Source organism: Dromiciops gliroides, chromosome 2, assembly GCF_019393635.1.
Source record: "Dromiciops gliroides isolate mDroGli1 chromosome 2, mDroGli1.pri, whole genome shotgun sequence".
In the NCBI taxonomy this organism is placed as follows: domain Eukaryota; kingdom Metazoa; phylum Chordata; class Mammalia; order Microbiotheria; family Microbiotheriidae; genus Dromiciops; species Dromiciops gliroides.
The window spans coordinates 296,792,359-296,811,236 of record NC_057862.1 but is presented as its reverse complement, the minus strand read 5'-3'; the positions used below and the strand labels follow the sequence as shown (position 1 = coordinate 296,811,236).

The window sequence follows — 18,878 nt, the reverse complement described above, 5'->3', positions numbered from 1 at the left end:
CAGCATCAGAGACACCTCCCTTCTCTGAGCTCCCAAGGCACACAGCATCCCATCCATACACCTGGTGCTTAATGTAGTCCTAATGGTATTGTTCCTTATCTATACTGTAGGCTTTACAATATATATCATGTACATATATTAGCACCTCAACTAGAATAAGCTACTTGAAGGCAAGGACTCATGTCTCCACTCTTTCTTAGACCAAACACATTTTTTTTTTAATTAAAAACTTAAGGGGCAGCTAGGTGGTGCAGTGGATAGAGCACCGGCCCTGGATTCAGGAGGACCTGAGTTCAAATCCAACCTCAAACACTTAACACTTACTAGCTGTGTGACCCTGGAAAAGTCATTTAACTCCAATTGCCTCACCAAAAAAACAAAAACAAAAACAAAAAAAACCTCAAGGGACATCTAAATATGTTGTTTATTATATGTCTCCATTTTCAAATAATTCTAGGTCAATCAAACACACTTAACTCAAACTTTACTATGCAGAATTCATTCAATTAAGATTCAGTTGTCAGGGGCAGCTATGTGGTGCAGTGGATAAAGTACTGGCCCTGGATTCAGCAGGTCCTGAGTTCAAATTCAGCCTCAGACACTTGACACTTACTAGCTGTGTGACTTAGGGCCAGTCACTTAACCCCGCCAAAAAAGATTCAGTGTGTACAGGACTAAGAGTCAGGAGACCTAAGCTCTACTTTCTGTAAGCTCTTCCATTTATTATGTATGATCTTAAATAAGACACCTCAGTTCTCTGGGTCTCAGTTTCCTTATCTGTAAACTAGAAAATCTCTAGGCCCCTTCCAACTCTGATGTACTATGTTCTATGATTCTAAGGCCCTTCTAACTTTGACATTCTGGATTCTGACACTCCTTCCTGCTATGATAATCTATAGTTTTATAATTATAAAGCCCTTAACTAGTAGAACGTTCGGGTGTTAAGGCTCCTTCTTCTTTTTTTTTTTTTTAAAGTGAGGCAATTGGGGTTAAGTGACTTGCCCAGGGTCACACAGCTAGTAAGAGTTAAGTGTCTAAGGCCGGATTTGAACCCAGGTACTCCTGACACCAGGGCCGGTGCTCTATCCACTGTGCCACCTAGCCGCCCCAAGGCTCCTTCTTGATGGACATTCTATCTCCTCTAACTGTATTCTATCTCCTTCCAACTTTCATAGGCTACATTCTTTCATTCTTAAGTCCCTTCCAGCACTGAAATTCTACAATTCTTTTATAAGCCATTTACCCAGCTCCAGACATCTTCATATAGTACATGCTGTCCTTGGAATTCCTCTGCCTTTCTGTCTATCTCCACGTTCCAAACATCTGTTACCATCATACTCAAGACCGAGTAACCATCTTTACACCATCTGGGTAGGGCTAACCACCACCACCTACCTAGCACTGTACTAGGTACTTTGGACAGATACAAGTCTAAAAAAGGTTTATTCATTTCATCTCATTTCCCACATGACTGTAACACTTTGGAACTTTTCCACCGTGCCCCCGCATCAGGCACCTTTCCCTTACACACATACCCCCTTACCTTTCAGCTTCCTTTTGTGTGCCGTCTTCCCTTATTTCGTTGTAAGCTCTTTAAGAATCAGAGCTTCCTTTTGTGTTTCTTCTTTCATATTTGTATTCTCAGATCTTAGCCCAGTGCCTGGCACATAGTAGGCACCAAATAACTGTTTATTCGCTATTTTATTTACTATTGTTCTCCCATTAGAGAGACATAATTGGAACAAAAAAAAATTTAAGTCACAACCAACAACACATAAGCAAGTTTATGATAACGAGGAGACCGTGTGGTAGGATGAAAAGATCACTGCAGTTGGGAGACCTGGGTTCAGAGCTTGGCTCCTACATTTACTAGCTGGTTGACTCATATCTCTCCGAGTCTCAGTCTCAGCAAAGTGTAAAATGATGATAGGAATCCTTGGGCTTGTTATTATGGTTTGTCCTTTGTTCTCGAAGAGGACCATGATATTGACATCGGGGAGGTGATGTCATGACTTGCAGTGAATTGGATTTAAGTGAAGCTCCCTACCTTTGGTTTGTTGGGAGGAGGTTGCTTTATAAAATTTGAAGGATCCTAAAAAACGTAAGCTATTCTTGTTGTTATTAATATTATTATTATTACTGTTCATACTCTATCTGTACATGCTGAGAAGTGAGAAGAAAAGGTGTGATGTGGGAGGGGACGGGAAGAATGCTTCTTAGAGGAGGCTGCTCTTAAGATGCCTCCCATTTCTCCCATTATTATGTGAAGATGTCTGGAGGTGGGTAGATGGCTTATAAAAAAAATGGGAGAGATGGGAAGAAATAGGTCAAAGGGAAGAATCCTTTGACCTTCCTGGGCCTTTCCCGGGGATTCAGGGATGGGCAAGGCCCTTACTTGTGAGAGGGAATAGGATGGAGATATTGAAGGAGCTTTGTATTACTGACAAGATATTTTCATGTTCCTAGGTCCCATTCTTCCCCCAGGACACCCCTCATCTACAGCCACTGCCCCAGTACCTTCAGGAGGGCCACCCCCACCACCACCACCACCAGTGCCCCCTCCACTCACAGGGGCAGCACCACCTCCACCGCCACCCCCACTGCCAGTAAGTGGGGTGCAAGGCGCTTTCCATGACGATGCTTCAGTGTCTGGACTTGCCGCAGCACTGGCTGGTGCAAAACTACGGAGAGTCCAGCGGGTAAGCAGGGGAACTGTTGTGTGAAAAACAACCCTGCCTGACTCTTCCTTTTCCCATCTCCCTATAAATTTTCCAAGAGGACTTCAGGAATGAGATTGTAGTGGAAGAAAATTAAACTAACTCACTGTGAGACTTTAGCAAATCATTTTCCCTCGGTTTTCTCCTCTGCAAAAAAAAGCACTAGATACATGGTCAGAGAATCTAGATTTGAAAGTCAGGGAACATTAGTTCACAATCTGTGTAACCTCAGACAGGTCACAACTTCTCTGGGACTCAACTTCCTCATCTCTAAAATGGGGGGATGAAACTAGGTGATCTCTGAGGACCCTTTCAGCTCTGACATCCTGTGACTGTGAATGGTGTCTGTGAAGACTGGCTGTTTATAATTCAGGGAAGGATCCCCCTCCAAACTGCAAGAAATTCAGTTGGGTTTTATATTCTCCATCCTCTGCCCTGGAGATGCTTGTCCCCTCTCCAGCATACCCTCACAGGGCAGTAGGCTGCTGACTGGACCAAGCTCTCTCATTGACTAACTCTAGCTTGCTGAACTTGGAGCCAGGAAAATCAGGGATACTTACTAGCTGCCCTGGGAACTTACTAACTGTGTGACTTAACTTCTCAAGAGTCCCCAACAATTTCTCTTGCCAATACTACTCCCCTTCCTTTCACCCCATTCCCAAACCCCCTGGCCTTGGGCCCTGGAGTTTCATCTTCTCTGTCTTTAGCCAGAAGATGGCTCTGGGGTTTCCAGTCCCAGTGGAACTTCGAAGTCAGAAGCCAACCGGACAAGCAGTGGCGGCGGCGGGGGAGGCCTCATGGAGGAAATGAACAAACTGCTGGCTAAGAGGTTTGTAGGCTCCTGGCCCTGTGAAGTCTTGGGAACAGCCGCCCCCTCAATGGTCCCCACACTCTAGCCCTGCCTCCCGGGTTCCAGCTTGACAAAAGTATGGACTGTGTAACGGCTATGAGATAAGGCTAGGAAGGCAAGGGTCCCTGAGGGACCTTGTGGCTGCTTTGATTGTCCTATTATTTCGCCTCACCCATGAGAGACTTAGCCCTCAGGGATGGCAGGACAGGACCTTCCCCAAGCTGTGGCCACTCGCAGAGGAAGCTTTGAGCCCAGAGCATCCTAACAGAGTGATTGTGTAAGATTGACCTGCACTGTCTCTCTCTTCCTGTACTTAGGAGAAAAGCAGCATCCCAGACTGACAAACCAGCAGACAGAAAGGAAGATGAAAGCCAAACCGTAAGCATTAACACCGTCTCCTATGGGACTTCTAGAAGTCAATTCCTTTCCATTGAACAAAAACACAGGTAGTCTGGTGTGCGTAGGAGAAAGATCCCTAAATCAGGGAAACTTGGCTTGTGTCCAGCTCTTCTTCTTATTTTCTGGGTGACCTTAGACAAGTCACTTTCTTCCTCAGTCTTCAGTGTCTTCATCCTTCAGATGAAGGCTTTGGGTTAAAGTCCCTTCTGGTGCTAAATTCTCAGGCCTGTGAACAAGAGCTATGAGAAGTTAGACTATAATCTTTCCTCCTCCAAAGAGTTAGTGAGATTTATTAAGTGTCCAGTGTTTAGGCACCAAGAGTGATGCAAAGCTTCGTTAAGACACAGTCATTACCCAAAGACAGTTTATAGCTCTGTGATTCAAAGTAATATGTTAAGACTTCCTCAGAGAGGCCCAAGCATAGTACTGTGTGAGGTCCCAGGGGAATGAGATTAGGGAAGGCTTCCCAAAAGAAATGGCAATGTTATTTGGGCTTTAAAGAAAGTATGGCATGTCAACAATTAAAAAAAGGATGGGAAATGGAGGGAGAAGCTTGCATCCCAGGCAGAGAGAACAGCATGAGCCTGTAGGGGAAGTAAATTAGGTAGCAAGGCATTCAAAAGAATGGTTAGCTTCCTAACAGAGGGTAACTACTGAGGTGCCACACTGAAGAGTCTGTATCTAGTAGTGCAATGAAAAGTTGAAGGGCCAATCTACCATCTAGATCTCGATTTTGTTGAGCCTGCCACCCAACTGGGGTGGTCAGGTAAGTGAATCAGTACAAAGCTCTTGTGCCTCAGACCCTGTTAACCCTCTGGGTTTCCAAGACTTCATGTTGACTTTGTAAATTCTAAATCTGGGAGAAGGGGAGCTCCCCTCAGCATAGAATCTTTTTTTTTTTTTTTTGCAGGGCAATGAGGATTAAGTGATTTGCCCAGGGTCACACAGCTAGTTAGTGTCAAGTGTCTGAGGTCGGATTTGAACTCAGGTCCTCCTGAATCCAGGGCAGTGCTTTATCCACTGCGCCACCTAGCTGCACCCTCAGCATAGAATCTTAGAGAAACTGGCCTAGCTCCATCTCCAGGAGTGTCTGGGTTGGGCCAATTAGGAACAAAGAGTAAAAGAGCAGCATGGTACAGTGAAAAGTCAAATCATCAAACATTTATTAAGTGCTTACTATGGGCAAACAGGGGCAGCTATATGCCATAGAGGATAGAGTGCTGGGTGTAGATTCAAGAATATCTGAGTTCAAATCCACTCAGACACTTACTAGCTGTGTGACCCTGGACAAGTCACTTAACCTTTGTTTGCCTTAATCCACTGCAAGAGGAAATGGCAAACCACACCAGCATCTTTACCAAGAAAACCCCCTGGACAATATGGTCCGTGGAGTCATAGTCAGATGCACTTTTTTTGTTGTTGTTAAGTTGTAAGACCCTGGGCTAAGCACTAGAGATACAAAGAAAAGCAAAAAGATGGCTCTGGGGGGCAGCTAGGTGGAGCAGTGGATAAAGCACTGGCCCTGGATTCAGGAGGACCTGAATTCAAATCCATCCTCAGACACTTGAAACTTACTAGCTGTGTGATCCTGGGCAAGTCACTTAACCCCCATTGCCCTGAAAAAGAAAAAAAGATGACTCTGTCCTCAAGGAGCTCTCAATCTAATGAGGAAAAAAATGTAAACTAAGTATCTATAACATATTACCTATAATATATTTTTTTTATTTTGTGTATATAAACATAGAAATACATAGGGAGAGAGAGAGACAGAGAGAGACAGAGAGACAGAGACAGAGAGAGGGAAGAGAAGAAGAGATAGAGAAAATGGAAGTCACTTCAAGGGAGGAAGGCACTAGTAGCTTCAAGAGAAAGACCTGCAGAGTAGGTAGAATTTTTTTTTTTTTTGGTGAGGCAATTGGGGTTAAGTGACTTGCCCAGGGTCACACAGCTAGTAAGTGTTAGGTGTCTGAGGCCGGATTTGAACTCAGGTACTCCTGATTCCAGAGCCGTTGCTCTATCCACTGCACCACCTAGCTGCCCCTTAGAATAGGTAGAATTTGACCCGAGTCACAGCAAGTGCAAAGACTCAGGAATATTTGATGAATTGCAGGTAGACCAGAGTAGCTAGCCCCTGGAAGGGAGTGAGTGGAAGACTAGACAGGGGTCAGGTGATGAAGAACACTGGAATCAAAGTCAGAGGATTCAGTTTCTTTCCCATCTCTGCCACTTGCTACCTCTGTGAAAAAATCACTTCCTCATCTGTAAAATGAGGAGACTGGACTTAAATAAGGTCTCTTCTGGCTCTAACTCTGTGATATGACTCCATGATCTAGTTAAGCCATTTTCCTTTTACAGCTAACAAAGGTGATATCCTGGGAAGTGATTTGCTTAAGCTCGTACTGTGAATCAATAGCTGAGCCGCTACAGAAATTCAGGCCCCTAAATTCCTAGCCCAGCACTGTATCAAGGGCCCTGCGGGGCCCCTCTCAGATATTAGAATAGTCAGAAAGGACCAAAAGATCAGGTAAGAGCTTTAGCTCTGAAGGCCCAGTTCATGAAGCAGCACAAGGTGCCCATCCTTCCCAACTGTGCCCCCTCCTCCCAAAAAAACAGGAAAGGAAGCTGAGAAACAAATAAAATGCAAAGTGTCCCAAGGGGCATTGGATTACTCCAGGCAAATCTGAGTTCCAATGATAGATCACAAATGATGATTTGAAGACGGGTTGGGAGGAGACTGTTCCTGGGGGTAGATCTATGGCAAGGACCATAATTAACTTTTCTTTTTTTTTTTTTCAGTGAGGCAATTGGGGTTAAGTGACTTGCCCAGGGTCACACAGCTAGTAAGTGTCATGTGTCTGAGGCTGGATTTGAACTCAGGTCCTCCTGAATCCAGGGCTGGTGCTCTATCCACTATGCTACCTAGCTGCCCCCATGATTAACTTTTATTTTCAAATTACTTCTTTCACTTTGGGTTGCCTTTTGGAAGCCGGTTTCCCTTTCATATTCCAGACAGGGCAGGAGCAAATCAAAGACACTTTATAGACACTGTGGTAGTGTGCCCTGCAGTTACCAAATGTATACTGGTGGCCCACTCTTGGTTTTTTGTTTGTTTTTCGGGGCAATGAGAGGATTAAGTGACTTGCCCAGGGTCACACAGCTAGTAAGTGTCAAGTGTCTGAGGTCGAATTTGAACTCAGGTCCTCCTGAATCCAGGGCCAGTGCTTTATCCACTGCGCCACCTAGCTGCCCCAGGTGGCCCACTCTTGATTAGTAAAGTTGTTGACATGTTTTTCTTCTCTAATAAGAGAGAGAGGGAGGGAAGGAGAGACAGACAGATAGACAGACAGACAGACAGACAGACAGACAGACAGAGACTCAAATAAAATTCCACTTCAGGAAATCTTTCTCATGCAACTTCTGGTGCCTTCTTCCTCTCTCTCTCTCTCTTTCTCTTTCTCTCTCTCCATGTATATAGAAATAGAGAGATATGGAGATATACATATATACACATACATATTTATGTGTATATGTATATATATTTAGAAAGGTATATATTATATGTATAAGTATATATTACAAATACACGTAGAGTTGTGCATATTATTTATTTATAATGTATAGTTACATTGTATATTCTAAATATATATATTTTATATATTGAGTATGTATTTAGAGAAAGAGAGAGAACACTTTAAATCCCTAAACATTAACATTTATCAGTACAGTCATCACCATTGTATTGAAATAATTATATATGTCAATAAACATTTATTAAGCACTTACTATGCTTGTATCAAATGAGATAATACTTGAAAAGCAGTTCGCACAGTGCCTGGCTCTATATAAATTCTTATTCCCTTCCCTAAGTTCTAGGCATTGTGCCAAGACCTTAGAAATACAAAAAAGGCAAAAACAGCTCTTGCCTTCAAGGAGTTTACATTCTAAGGAAAGCTAGAACCCCATTCAGACTTTTACATTGTGGACATTCCTTTCCGCAGTGCAGATAAAAGGCCTTCCATGGACTTTTCCGTCCTGATGCAATTCTTGTTCACATATTCCCATTCGGGCTATATAGAAAAGCTATAGGAACTGACCTTATGAGAAGGCCTCCTGGAGCTCTCCTTTGAATTGTAAATGTGCTACTCTCACTCCAGCTATTCATCTGTCACAAGGCAGCTGGGTGGTGCAGTTGATAGACCACTGGACCTGGAGTTCAAATCCAGCCCCAGATACTTACTATCCTGGGCAAGTCACTTAACCGCTCTCTGCCTCAGTTTCCTCACCTGTAAAATAGAGTTAATAATTACACCTTCTGGCGCAGCTAGGTGGCGCAGTGGATAGAGCACCAGCCCTGGATTCAGGAGTATCTGAGTTCAAATCCGGCCTCAGACGCTTGACACTTACTAGCTGTGTGACCCTGGGCAAGTCACTTAACCCTCATTGCCCCACCAAAAAAAACCCCAAAAAACAAAAGAAAGAATAATTACACCTTCCTCTGAGAATGGTTGTGAGGATTAGATGAGATATTTGTAAAAGCGTTTAGCACAGTGTGTAATTTATAGAAGGTGCTATATAAATGTTTATTCCCTTCTTGATCCTTCTCACTATATATAACTTGGTCATCTTTTCTGGTGGTACACATCCTCAACAATATCATTCATAAAAGTCGTCACACTGCAGCCCATATATACCCATATTGGGCAGAAGCAGGATACAGAATGTTCAACCCAAATGCACCAAAAAATGTTGGGTCTCAAACCCAGGAGGTGGGCCCTCGGACTCAATAGTTGAGACAATATTTCAACTACTGAAACCACTGACTAAGCACCAGCTGTGTGACGTTTAGTGCAGTGGAGGCTATACAGTGGGATGTGACATAGGTTAGATAAAATTCATCCCTGCAATCTACAGACTGAGCCTTGAATATGATTGAGAGAGGAAACTCCCTGAAACTCACAGCCTTGAGAGCACCAGGATCACAACATTGAGTGTGGAGTGGTTGGGACTTGTCCAGGTTCACTAAACCAATATATGTCAAAGGAAAGACTTGATAAAGCCCAGTTTTCTTCTTGACTCTGAGGCCAGCTCTCTCTCAATTATTCCATACTTCCTCTTGGAACCAAACAATCCTGAGGTATCCTTCTTTTGAGGAGGTCAGAGAACCACCTGTCATCGTTGTCCTTGGCATCACATCCAATTGGCCCAGGCCTCAGGGACTCATTTGTATGAGTCTCTAAGGCTGACAACATCCAGGCACTGACAGGATGTCCTACATTTTGTTTTCAGGAAGAATCCAGCACCTCGCCTTCCCCAGGGACCCGAGGGGCTGGACAGCCACCAAATGCCTCAGGTAAGTACAAACTGAGTTGACCTTAGGAGCCTTCTATCCCAGACCAAACTCTGTGCTCCTTCTGATGAAAATCTTCATAAGTGAATCCAACCAGGAACTGGACTATTGTTGGCCCTCCACCTCAAGGGAGACTCTTGAAAGATCTGCATCCTGAGGGCCTCAGTTGAAAACATAATCTTAATTTTCATTAGCTGTTAAAGATGTGAAGGAACCCAGAATATAGAATGTCAGAAGTGAGAAGGGCTTTTGACTAACTCACTGAGCATAGACTGTCATCACATGGGAAGGAGCTCAGAGCTTGAGTGCAATTCACAAAATCAAATCATCACAGAATGATAGAACAAGGAGATTCCTTAGAGGTCACCTAGTTCAACCCTATCATTTTACAGATAAGAAAACTAACATCTTATGGGAATAAATAGCTTATCTTAGGTCACACAGTGAGGAAGGGGGCACAGGCTTTAAACTCATCTTCTGACTCCAAAGCTCTATCCTTTAAGCCATACTTATTTTAGTTTAGTTTAGGTTTCATTGATGCCTTTTAATTTTAACATCACATTTATTTCCAAATATATCCACCTCCACCCCTGACAAAACTTTACTTGGGACAAAGTGGTAGTGGTTTGGGTTTTTTTTTTTTAAGTTGAGCAAAGCAACCAATACATCAGCTGTGTCTGGAAATATGGGCAACATTTTGCACATCATTCCAAATTGTTTTTCAGAATGGTTGGACCAATTTACAATTCTACTAACAATGTATTAGTGTGCTAGTCTCCTCAAAGGCCCTATGATATTGACTATTTTCATTTTTGTCATCTTTACTAATTTTCTGAGTGTGAAGCAAACTCTGAGCTATTTTAATTTGAGTTCCTTTTATTATTAATGATTTGGAACAATCCTTCATATGGTTGTTTGTGATTCTTCTTTTGAGAACTATATGTTCATAGCCTTTGACTTCTCATCTATTGGGATATGGTTCTTGGTCTTACATATTTGTGTTAATTCCCTATCAACAGCTGGAATGTCAGACCTTAATAGGAAATTAACATTTCCTTTTTTTATCCTAATGCAATGGAAGACTGGACAATGAGAGCCCAGCCTTTATGCATAGTTTGGCTCCCTTTTACTCTTACCTGCCTTGATTTTTGTTCATGTAAATGCTTTTCAGCATCAATTAAAATTATTCATTTTATCTTTTGTAATTGCCTCTATTTTTCCTTCTTCCCCTAGCCACAGTTAATAAAATAATTAATCAATGATTATTAATCATTAATAAAAGATATGGCCATCCATTTTCCATTTTATGATACGACCTTTTATGTTTGTCACATATTCATTTGAAGAGAAGCAGCATGACATTGAATATTCTTCTATTTAAGTCTTCCTTTTCTTCTGTACGCAGTTTTCTAATTATATTTATTTAAATCTCCAACGTGACTTGGTTGATTGACTGCCAGGTATTTGGAATTATTTTGAAAAGTGAGGGCCAAGATCAGGGAAGTAGCCTAATCATAAGGTTTAATAGGCAAATAGCTGGAAGTTATAAAAAGGCTCATTATATAAGAAAAACATTCTTATACATGCTACTGTCCAGTGGTAGAACCCTAGAGGTAGTGAGTTCCCCATCACTGGATTACCACTTCCAAGAAATGTTGTAGACTAACTTCATAATTTGGACAGGAGTTGGACCTCATGTCCACATGTTTCTAGTCCTGTGATTCCCAGATTCTGAATGGCACATCTGAGGTAGTCATTGCCAAGATGGCAATAATAAGCTTAGGTATGGAAGGATGGAGTCTAGGAAAGGACACGCTCTTTAATCCCACCCTACAGATCCTGGGAAGAAGCCCTGGGAGAGGAGCAATTCCGTGGAGAAGCCTGTAGCCTCATTACTCTCCAGGTGAGCCATGGGCCCTTCCTCAAGCCAGGGAGGGCCAGTGTTGGGCCGGTCTAGGGTGGGGGCAAGTAGGAGGGTTCAGCAAGCCTTGCTCCAATCCTCCTGTTTGTCTCATTCCCTTGCGTAGAACCCCGTCATCGGCGAAGAGCCCTGAAGCTAAGAGTCCCATTCAGTCACAGCCACACACTAGGTACCAAATAGCCCTTCATGTGTTCTACCACCTACCCCACCTATCCTCTGAGAGGTGGAGTTCTTCTTGTCTGCTGCCACCTAACTAACACCTTTCTCCTTTTCCACTCCCAAATCTCTCTGGTGTCTATGTCCTCTAACAGCTTCCTCTGGGGAGGGTTGTTCTCTATCTCTTTATTCTATCTAAGGCCTTTCTGTTGGGCAAGAATAATGGGTGTTCCACAAAGACCTGGATTTTCATGGAACATTAGTCAGAAGAGACCTTAGAAATTATTTAGCCCAGCCTCTACATTCTTACCGAAAGTCATATAGCAAGTTAGTGGCAGAGGTCACACCAGACCCCAGGGATCCTGCCTCCTTAGACCATGCTGCTAGAGAAGGAAATACCAAAGTGAAGTCCTTAAGCATCAGCTAGAGGGGACCTAGTCAGTCTTTGGGAGGTAAGTTATAGAAAAAGAACTTGATTCTGGGAGGTTTCTCCCTTAGTGCTTTCTCAGTAACCTGGTGGTTCTCACCTCCCTCTGCCTTATTTTTGTGTTGGGTTCTCAGAGCACTCTTCTCATTCCCAAATTCACTTTATTCAGAGAGAGGCAGCCAAGGTTGATGGGGAGAAAGGTGAAAAGGTGGAGGAGAAAAAACCTTTGCTTTAAGAGGAACATTTATAATTACCTGATAAGATGATTCTGTTTCTGCATATACTTGTTTATAAAATCTACTGTGGCCACGCCTTCAGTTTCACATGTGAAGCCAAGATCTGCTTCCTATGGAACCCTGAGCATTTTTCCTATTGGGTCCTCAGTTTCCTTGGCAATAAAACGAAGAGGTTGGGTTGGATGGTCAAAGATCTCTTCCATTTCTAGGTTTATGACGTGGTCCCTGTGTACATTAAAGTCATTAGGAATGGAAATCCAGGGTACATCTCCACTAACTTTAGACTTACATTCAAATTTTTCTTCTGTGTGACTATGAAGAAGGCAATTAACCTGCATGAACCTCAGTTTCCTCATCTGTAAAGTAAGGGGGGAGGGTTCCTAGAGGGCCTGATCCTATGTCTAAAGTAGTCCTTGTTGCCCTTTTTATGGTGAGAAGAATCAGGGAATAGATAAGACTCTTAGAAAAAGAAGAAGCCTTAGAGCAGGAATTCTTAATCTGGAGCAGGAGAACTTGGTTAGAAAAAAAGTTTTACATATTTATTTTCACTAACCTATAAATAAAATTTAGCATTTCCTTCCATTTTTTTTTAAGACTGCCAAGGGGATCGATCCCCTGCCTTAGAGACTAGCTAGTTCAAACCTCTGGGGCATTCTAGGTGATAAACGGGATAGAGCGCTGGGCCTGAAATCAGAAAGACTCATCTTCCTGAATTCAAATCTGACCTCAGACACTTATTAACTATGTGACTCTTCCTTGGCAGGTCACTTAACTCTAATGGCCTTAGTTTCCTCATCTATAAAATGAGCTGAAGAAGGAAATGGCAAACTGCTCCAGTAGCTTTGCCAAGAAAACCCCAAATGGGGTCCTGAGGAGTAGGACATTACTGGAAATGATTGAACAACAACAAAAATTCAAACCTCTCATTTTACAGTTCAGAAAACTGAGGCCCAATATGGAGAAAGGATTGGCCCAAGAACATACAAGTTAGGTCAGCAAAGATTATCATTATACACCCTCTGTTAAGTCATCAAAGATATTATTTTTTTTTAAATCAGGATTCCTGTCCTCCATGAGCTTACAATTTCAGTAGAGACAGTGATAGAAGAATAAAAGAAGCTAGTGAGTAGTATGTCCATTGTAGATCTGCATTCTTAAGATCTTCAGAAGTTACAAAATCCTAGAAACTCAAACCTAAAAGGATCCATCTAACCCAACTCCCAAGATTCCCTTCATTAACCAAAATTTCTTCTAACAACACACTCAACAAATGATCCTACAGCCTTCCTGCAAGACATCTAGTTTGGAGGAACTCCTTACCTCCCATAGCACTTTGGGACACACTTTGGGACAAGCCTCAATCTACCTTTTGGCAGTTCCAATCCATTGTGCTTATTTCTGACCTCAGGAATCAAGCAGAGCAAGTTGGCCAGATCAGTCTTTGACCAGAGAGCTCTTTTTCCACCTCCAACCCCCCAGTATCTTCTCTTTCCCAACCAGACACTCCTGGTTCCTTCAAAACAACCTCATATGGCCCTTCACCATACTGAGGCCCCTCCTCTCAGCTCATCAATGTCTTCTCTAAAACGTGGTTCCCACCACTAAATGCAATACTGTACATGTGGTCCAACCAGGACAGAACTTACCTGGTTCTAGGGGCCATGCCTCTCTCAGTGCAGCATAAGATGATAGTTGAGGTTTTTATTATTTTTATTGTTGTTTTCAGAGGTCATGTGACATTGTTAAACTGACATATTTTCAGCAGCCATATGACATATTGAACTGACAGTTCACTAAAACCCCCAAATGCTTTTCCTACAAAATGCTGTCTAACCCCACACAACCTTCTAAATCTTATAAGTGAGAAGTTGAACATTTACATCATAGTACATTTGGCTACTTATTACCTTTGGATGCTGACTCTTCATTCAAAGTGTTAGCTATTCTACCTAGTTTTACATCACCTGCAGGTTTGATAAGCTTTCCATCACATGGGGGTAATATATGTAAAGTGCTCTGCAAACCTTAAAACACTAAGTTAGCTGCTATTATCACTATTCATATTATCTAATACCTCCATCCAAGTCATTGATAAAAATGTTAAACAATACAGAATCAAAGCCAGGTTCCTCAGTCATTCCACTGGGGACCTACCTCTAAATGGAACCATTAATTATTTAGGTCCAACCATTTGAGCAGTTTCAAGTCCTCCTAACTCCACTGTGATCTAGCCCTTATCTCTCTACCTTATCCATAAGATTAACATGAGAAATTTGCCAAACACTTAGCTGAAATCTAGGCAAACCATATCTACGTAATTCCCTTTATCTCAGTCTCAAACCCCTAACAATAAAGAAGCCAACTTGTTCAGAGGTGACTTTGCTGACACTATGTAGCCTCCTTGTTATTATCACCTTTTTCTCTAGATGTTCATTAACTATCCTATTAACAATTAAGTTTTTGATTGCTGGAAAGCAAATCAAGCTGACTGGCCTAGAGTTGGAAGAATTCACCTTCTTTCCTTTTTGAAAATAAGTTATCCTTGGGAGCAGCTAGGTTGCGCAGTGGATAGAGCACCTGTCCTGGATTCAGGAGGACCTGAGTTCAAATCCGGCCTCAGACATTTGACACTTACTAGCTGTGTGACCCTGAGCAAGTCACTTAACCCCAATTGCCTCACTAAAAAAAAAAAAAGAAAAGAAGTTATCTTAGGCTGGGGGAAAAAAATCAATAAACGCTGCCCACCATGCCTGTTGCCAAAGAAATTTGGGCAAATACTGCTGTCACACGGCTCTCTCTCTCTCACACACACACTCACATAGAGCATCAGCTGAGGCCTGTCTCCCAAACACCAAAAAGTAAACCCACACCCAAGAGTCTCTTATGATTTACCCCAGCCTTTTATCCAGGTTCTCATCTTGCCCCCAACACCAGCCCTAAAAAGGATCCTATTGCCCTGGGATTTAGGAAAAAAGGAAGAAAGGATTATGAGCCCAGTATTCTGGGCAGGAGTGATAGGAATTTTGTTGCCAGACTTCAGTGGCCCTCAAGGGAGCCAGGCCTTGTAGGTGACTACCAGAAAGCAAAGAAGAGAAAAAGCAAAAACCCTCAAGTTTGTGGAAGCCAGGAGATCCCCTTTGTCATGCCTTGAAAATGGGGTTGAAAGCCAGGTATTGATTAATCCAGGGCCAAACTCTAGATTTTTGCTAATAGTAATTAATATGAATTGTTCATTAGTATTTATAATATTAAATTATGTCATTAATTCTGAATTTAATATATTATTACCATATGACTAATGTATTATATGTTAAATTATTCATATTAAATGTTAATTGCTGTTAGTTATTAGTGATATAATTGCTATTAGTAATTATTAAGTACCATTAGTGGTTGATATTATTACTATTAGTATTAACATTAATACTAATTACTAATAATATTCATTACTATGAGAAGCAATAGTAATGTTACTACTAGTAATATTACAATCACATTTAGATTGCTTTTCTCACAGCAGCCCTGTGAGTTAAGTAGTATAAGTTGTAGTATTCCAGTTTACAGATGAGGAAACTGAGACTCAGTGATATGACCTCTCTGCCCATGCTGAACTAAGTGGCAGAGCTGGTAAAACTCAGGTCCCCTCCCTACAGTTCCATCACTCTTCCCACTATACTGTATAGCGCACTACACCAGGGCTCATGTCTCTGCTCTGCCTTTAACTAGCTGTGTGACCATGAGAAAGCCATTAGGAGTAGTGTGAACCAAAGCCTGGAGCCCTGGGAAGGCAGGACAAGGACAGGGGGTGAACAGAATCTAGTTTCACTGGACCTTGGAAGCACTAAGGTTGGACAGACAGAAGGGTGTGTAGCTCGTGGATGTCGGCTACCCACGTCTCATTAAGGGGTCCTGCAAAGAAGGTCTCAGTGGGGGATGCAAGGAGAGTCAATCCCCTGCCCCTGTTTTACCTCCTCTCTCCCTTCCCCTTCCTAGGATGAAGCCTGCTGGTAGTGGCAGTGAAGGTGCTCTAGATGCCTTAGATTTTGACCGGATGAAACAGGTAAGTGTCCTTTCCTCTCACCCCCAAAAAGGGAGGGGATGGGGGTGAGAGGAGGAGAGGGGGAGAGAGGGGGAGAGGGAGAGAGGGAGAGAGGAAGAGAGGAAGAGAGAGAAAAAAATATTCAGGAAGTGGGACTCACCCTGCTCCACCCACCTCCCACCACTGCTGGCAAACCAGGCCCTGAGTCACTCACTACCCAGGAAATAGACAAAGGAGAAAAAAGGAGTCTCTTTCCATGAGGACTAAATGTTATACAATCAACTTGTCACATCAAAGCAAGAAATCTTCTCCGTCCAGGGAACTGCCCTTCCTCTTCAACATTCATTTAGTGACTCTTTTCTTTTTAGAAGCTGCCATCAGTGTTAACCTTATTTTGATTGGGGGAGGGGGGATGGATTGAAGAGGAAGGTCAAGGACAACCCTGAGTACCTCACAAGCCCTAGGGAGTGTCCCAGTCTTTCATAACCCTTAAAGATATTCCTAGAGTACTAACAATCCCTTAGGGATACTCTGGACTCCTTACCATCTAAAGCTACACTGAGCAGTCCTTCATACCCCATAGGGATATCCCTGCATCCTTCATTCTTTTTTTTTTTTAAAAGGCTTTATTTTCTTCTCATGAGAATGAAGCACCCTAGTGTACAGCTAGTGGGTGCCCTTGCATCCTTCATTCTTGAGCCTCACATCTTCAGATGAAGGAAACCCACACTATCCCCAATGCCATGCCTTATTTATTCTTCCTGGGAAGTAGAGTGGGCGGTGGGTGGCCATGTGTTAATTCTGTTGTTGTTGTTTTTTCCTCCACCATGCACAGGAAATACTGGAGGAAGTGGTCAGAGAGCTACACAAAGTCAAAGAGGAGATCATTGATGGTAAGGACCCAGGCAGGTCTTACTGAATAGAAATTGGGCCTCAGGTGAATAGGTTTGACCTTTTTCCCACAAAACCACAGCAAAGTTTGGCTTATGAGTGGGAAGAACAATAAATCTTCTGGGGGGCGGCTAGGTGGCGCAGTGGATAGAGCACCGGCCCTGGAGTCAGGAGTTCCTGAGTTCAAATCCGGCCTTAGACAATTGACACTTACTAGCTGTGTGACCTTGGGCAAGTCACTTAACCCCCATTGCCCCGGAAACGGAAAAAAAAAACAAACCAATAAATCTTCTGAGTAGAAAGGTCTTGGAGTCTTAAAACATAGAATGTTAAAAATGAGAGGAAAATTCTTTGCAATAAGGGATGGCTCAAAAAAAAATAAGGGATGGCTCTCTGGTAATGGGAAAAGGGAGGATTGCAGGGGGAAATCTAGGCAATATAAAAACAAAAGATATTAATAAATAAATATATATATACTATATAGTAATATATAACATAACATACTATATGGTAATATATGTGTGTAGATAGAATATTTGTGTGTGTGTATATATATATATATATATATATATTATTCCAAAAATAAATGAAAAGGACTTCAGAATCATAAAGCTGAAAGGAATTTTAGAACAGAGACCATCATAAATGCAAGGAACCTTAGAATCAAGAACTATAGAAGGTCAGACATGGATCATAGAACATAGATAAGACCTTAGATCATAGGTTATAAGTTGTCAGAGATGGGAGGGGTGTTAAAATCATAGAACATAGGATGTCAGAGCTGGAAAAGATCTTAGAAACCATCTATCTAGTCCAATTCCCTGATTTTATAGTTGAAAAGACTAAGAAATGGGGCAGCTAGGTGGCGCAGTGGATAAAGCACTGGCCCTGGATTCAGGAGTACCTGAGTTCAAATCCAGCCTCAGACACTTGACACTTACTAGCTGTATGACCCTGGGCAAGTCACTTAACCCCCACTGCCTTGCAAAAAAAAATTTTTTTAATTAAAAAAAAAGAAAAGAAAAGAAAAGACTAAGAAATGAAGGGACTCTAAGGTTTAATGAAGGAGGAAAGTAGAAGCCTCATTATGGAGTTATCCTGAAGTCTGCTTAGAATTCTGCATTAACAGGTCAATGGAATTAGCATGAAAATAAAAGGTTCAATCAATATATATTTATTGAATCTGCTATGAGCCCAGCCTTGAGCCAGGCCCAAGAAGCAGGCAGGAGGCCCTCACCCCAGAGGTTGACAGTCTGGTTTGGGGGGGGGGGAGTGGACATATCGAAGAATACTTGAGTTCAATAAGGGCCAAATGAAGGATAATGATTTTAAGTGCAAAGGGAACTCAGAGGAAAGAAAACATAGGGATCAGAGCAAGAAGAGACCTTAAAGTCATCTTCTAATTCAACCCCTCATTTTACAGATAAGGAAACTGAGGCCCAGAGAAGGAAAGAGATTGGTCTAGGGAATGTCAGAGCCCAGATTCCAACCCAAAGTCTTTTAGCTGCAAAGCCAGTGCTCTATCATAGCCAGTGGACATTGGGAAGAGCTTCTCAGAAGAGGTGGCATCTGAGGTGGCCAAACCACCGAATGTCAGAATTGGAAATAACCATAGGAATCATCTAGTCTGACCCCCCTCCCATTTTGTGAATGAGGAAACTGAGGCCCACAATGAGGAAGTAAATGTCCTAAGGTAACATAAATAAATCAGTAACGAGATAGAGCCCGGGTGTTCAAGCACCTCTCCACTCAGTCCTGGTCTTTCCTCCTATTGACTTCCGTATATCAGCCTCAGCAAAGCATACTTCCGAAGGCAAACATGGTGGGAGGGGGGAAAAAAAAGCTAAGATCGACACAATTCATTATGAAACCACATCCTATAGAAATCAGTTTGG

At 42.4% G+C, this 18,878-nt stretch overlaps 1 protein-coding gene across 5 annotated transcripts in view; it reads left to right on the top strand.

The window, feature by feature from the left end:
• EVL (Enah/Vasp-like) overlaps positions 1–18,878 on the top strand; it is a 289,813-nt gene that overhangs the window by 268,585 nt on the left and 2,350 nt on the right. For 4 of the 5 annotated variants that reach the window (XM_043989738.1, XM_043989736.1, XM_043989737.1 and 1 more), the window contains exons 6-13: positions 2,467–2,699; positions 3,425–3,546; positions 3,885–3,945; positions 9,253–9,316; positions 11,150–11,216; positions 11,341–11,403; positions 16,047–16,113; positions 16,928–16,985. In XM_043989738.1, coding sequence (XP_043845673.1) covers positions 2,467–2,699; positions 3,425–3,546; positions 3,885–3,945; positions 9,253–9,316; positions 11,150–11,216; positions 11,341–11,403; positions 16,047–16,113; positions 16,928–16,985 — 735 coding nt within the window. The remainder of the gene's footprint in view (positions 1–2,466; positions 2,700–3,424; positions 3,547–3,884; positions 3,946–9,252; positions 9,317–11,149; positions 11,217–11,340; positions 11,404–16,046; positions 16,114–16,927; positions 16,986–18,878) is intronic. The other variant, XM_043989739.1, reaches the window with a different exon arrangement.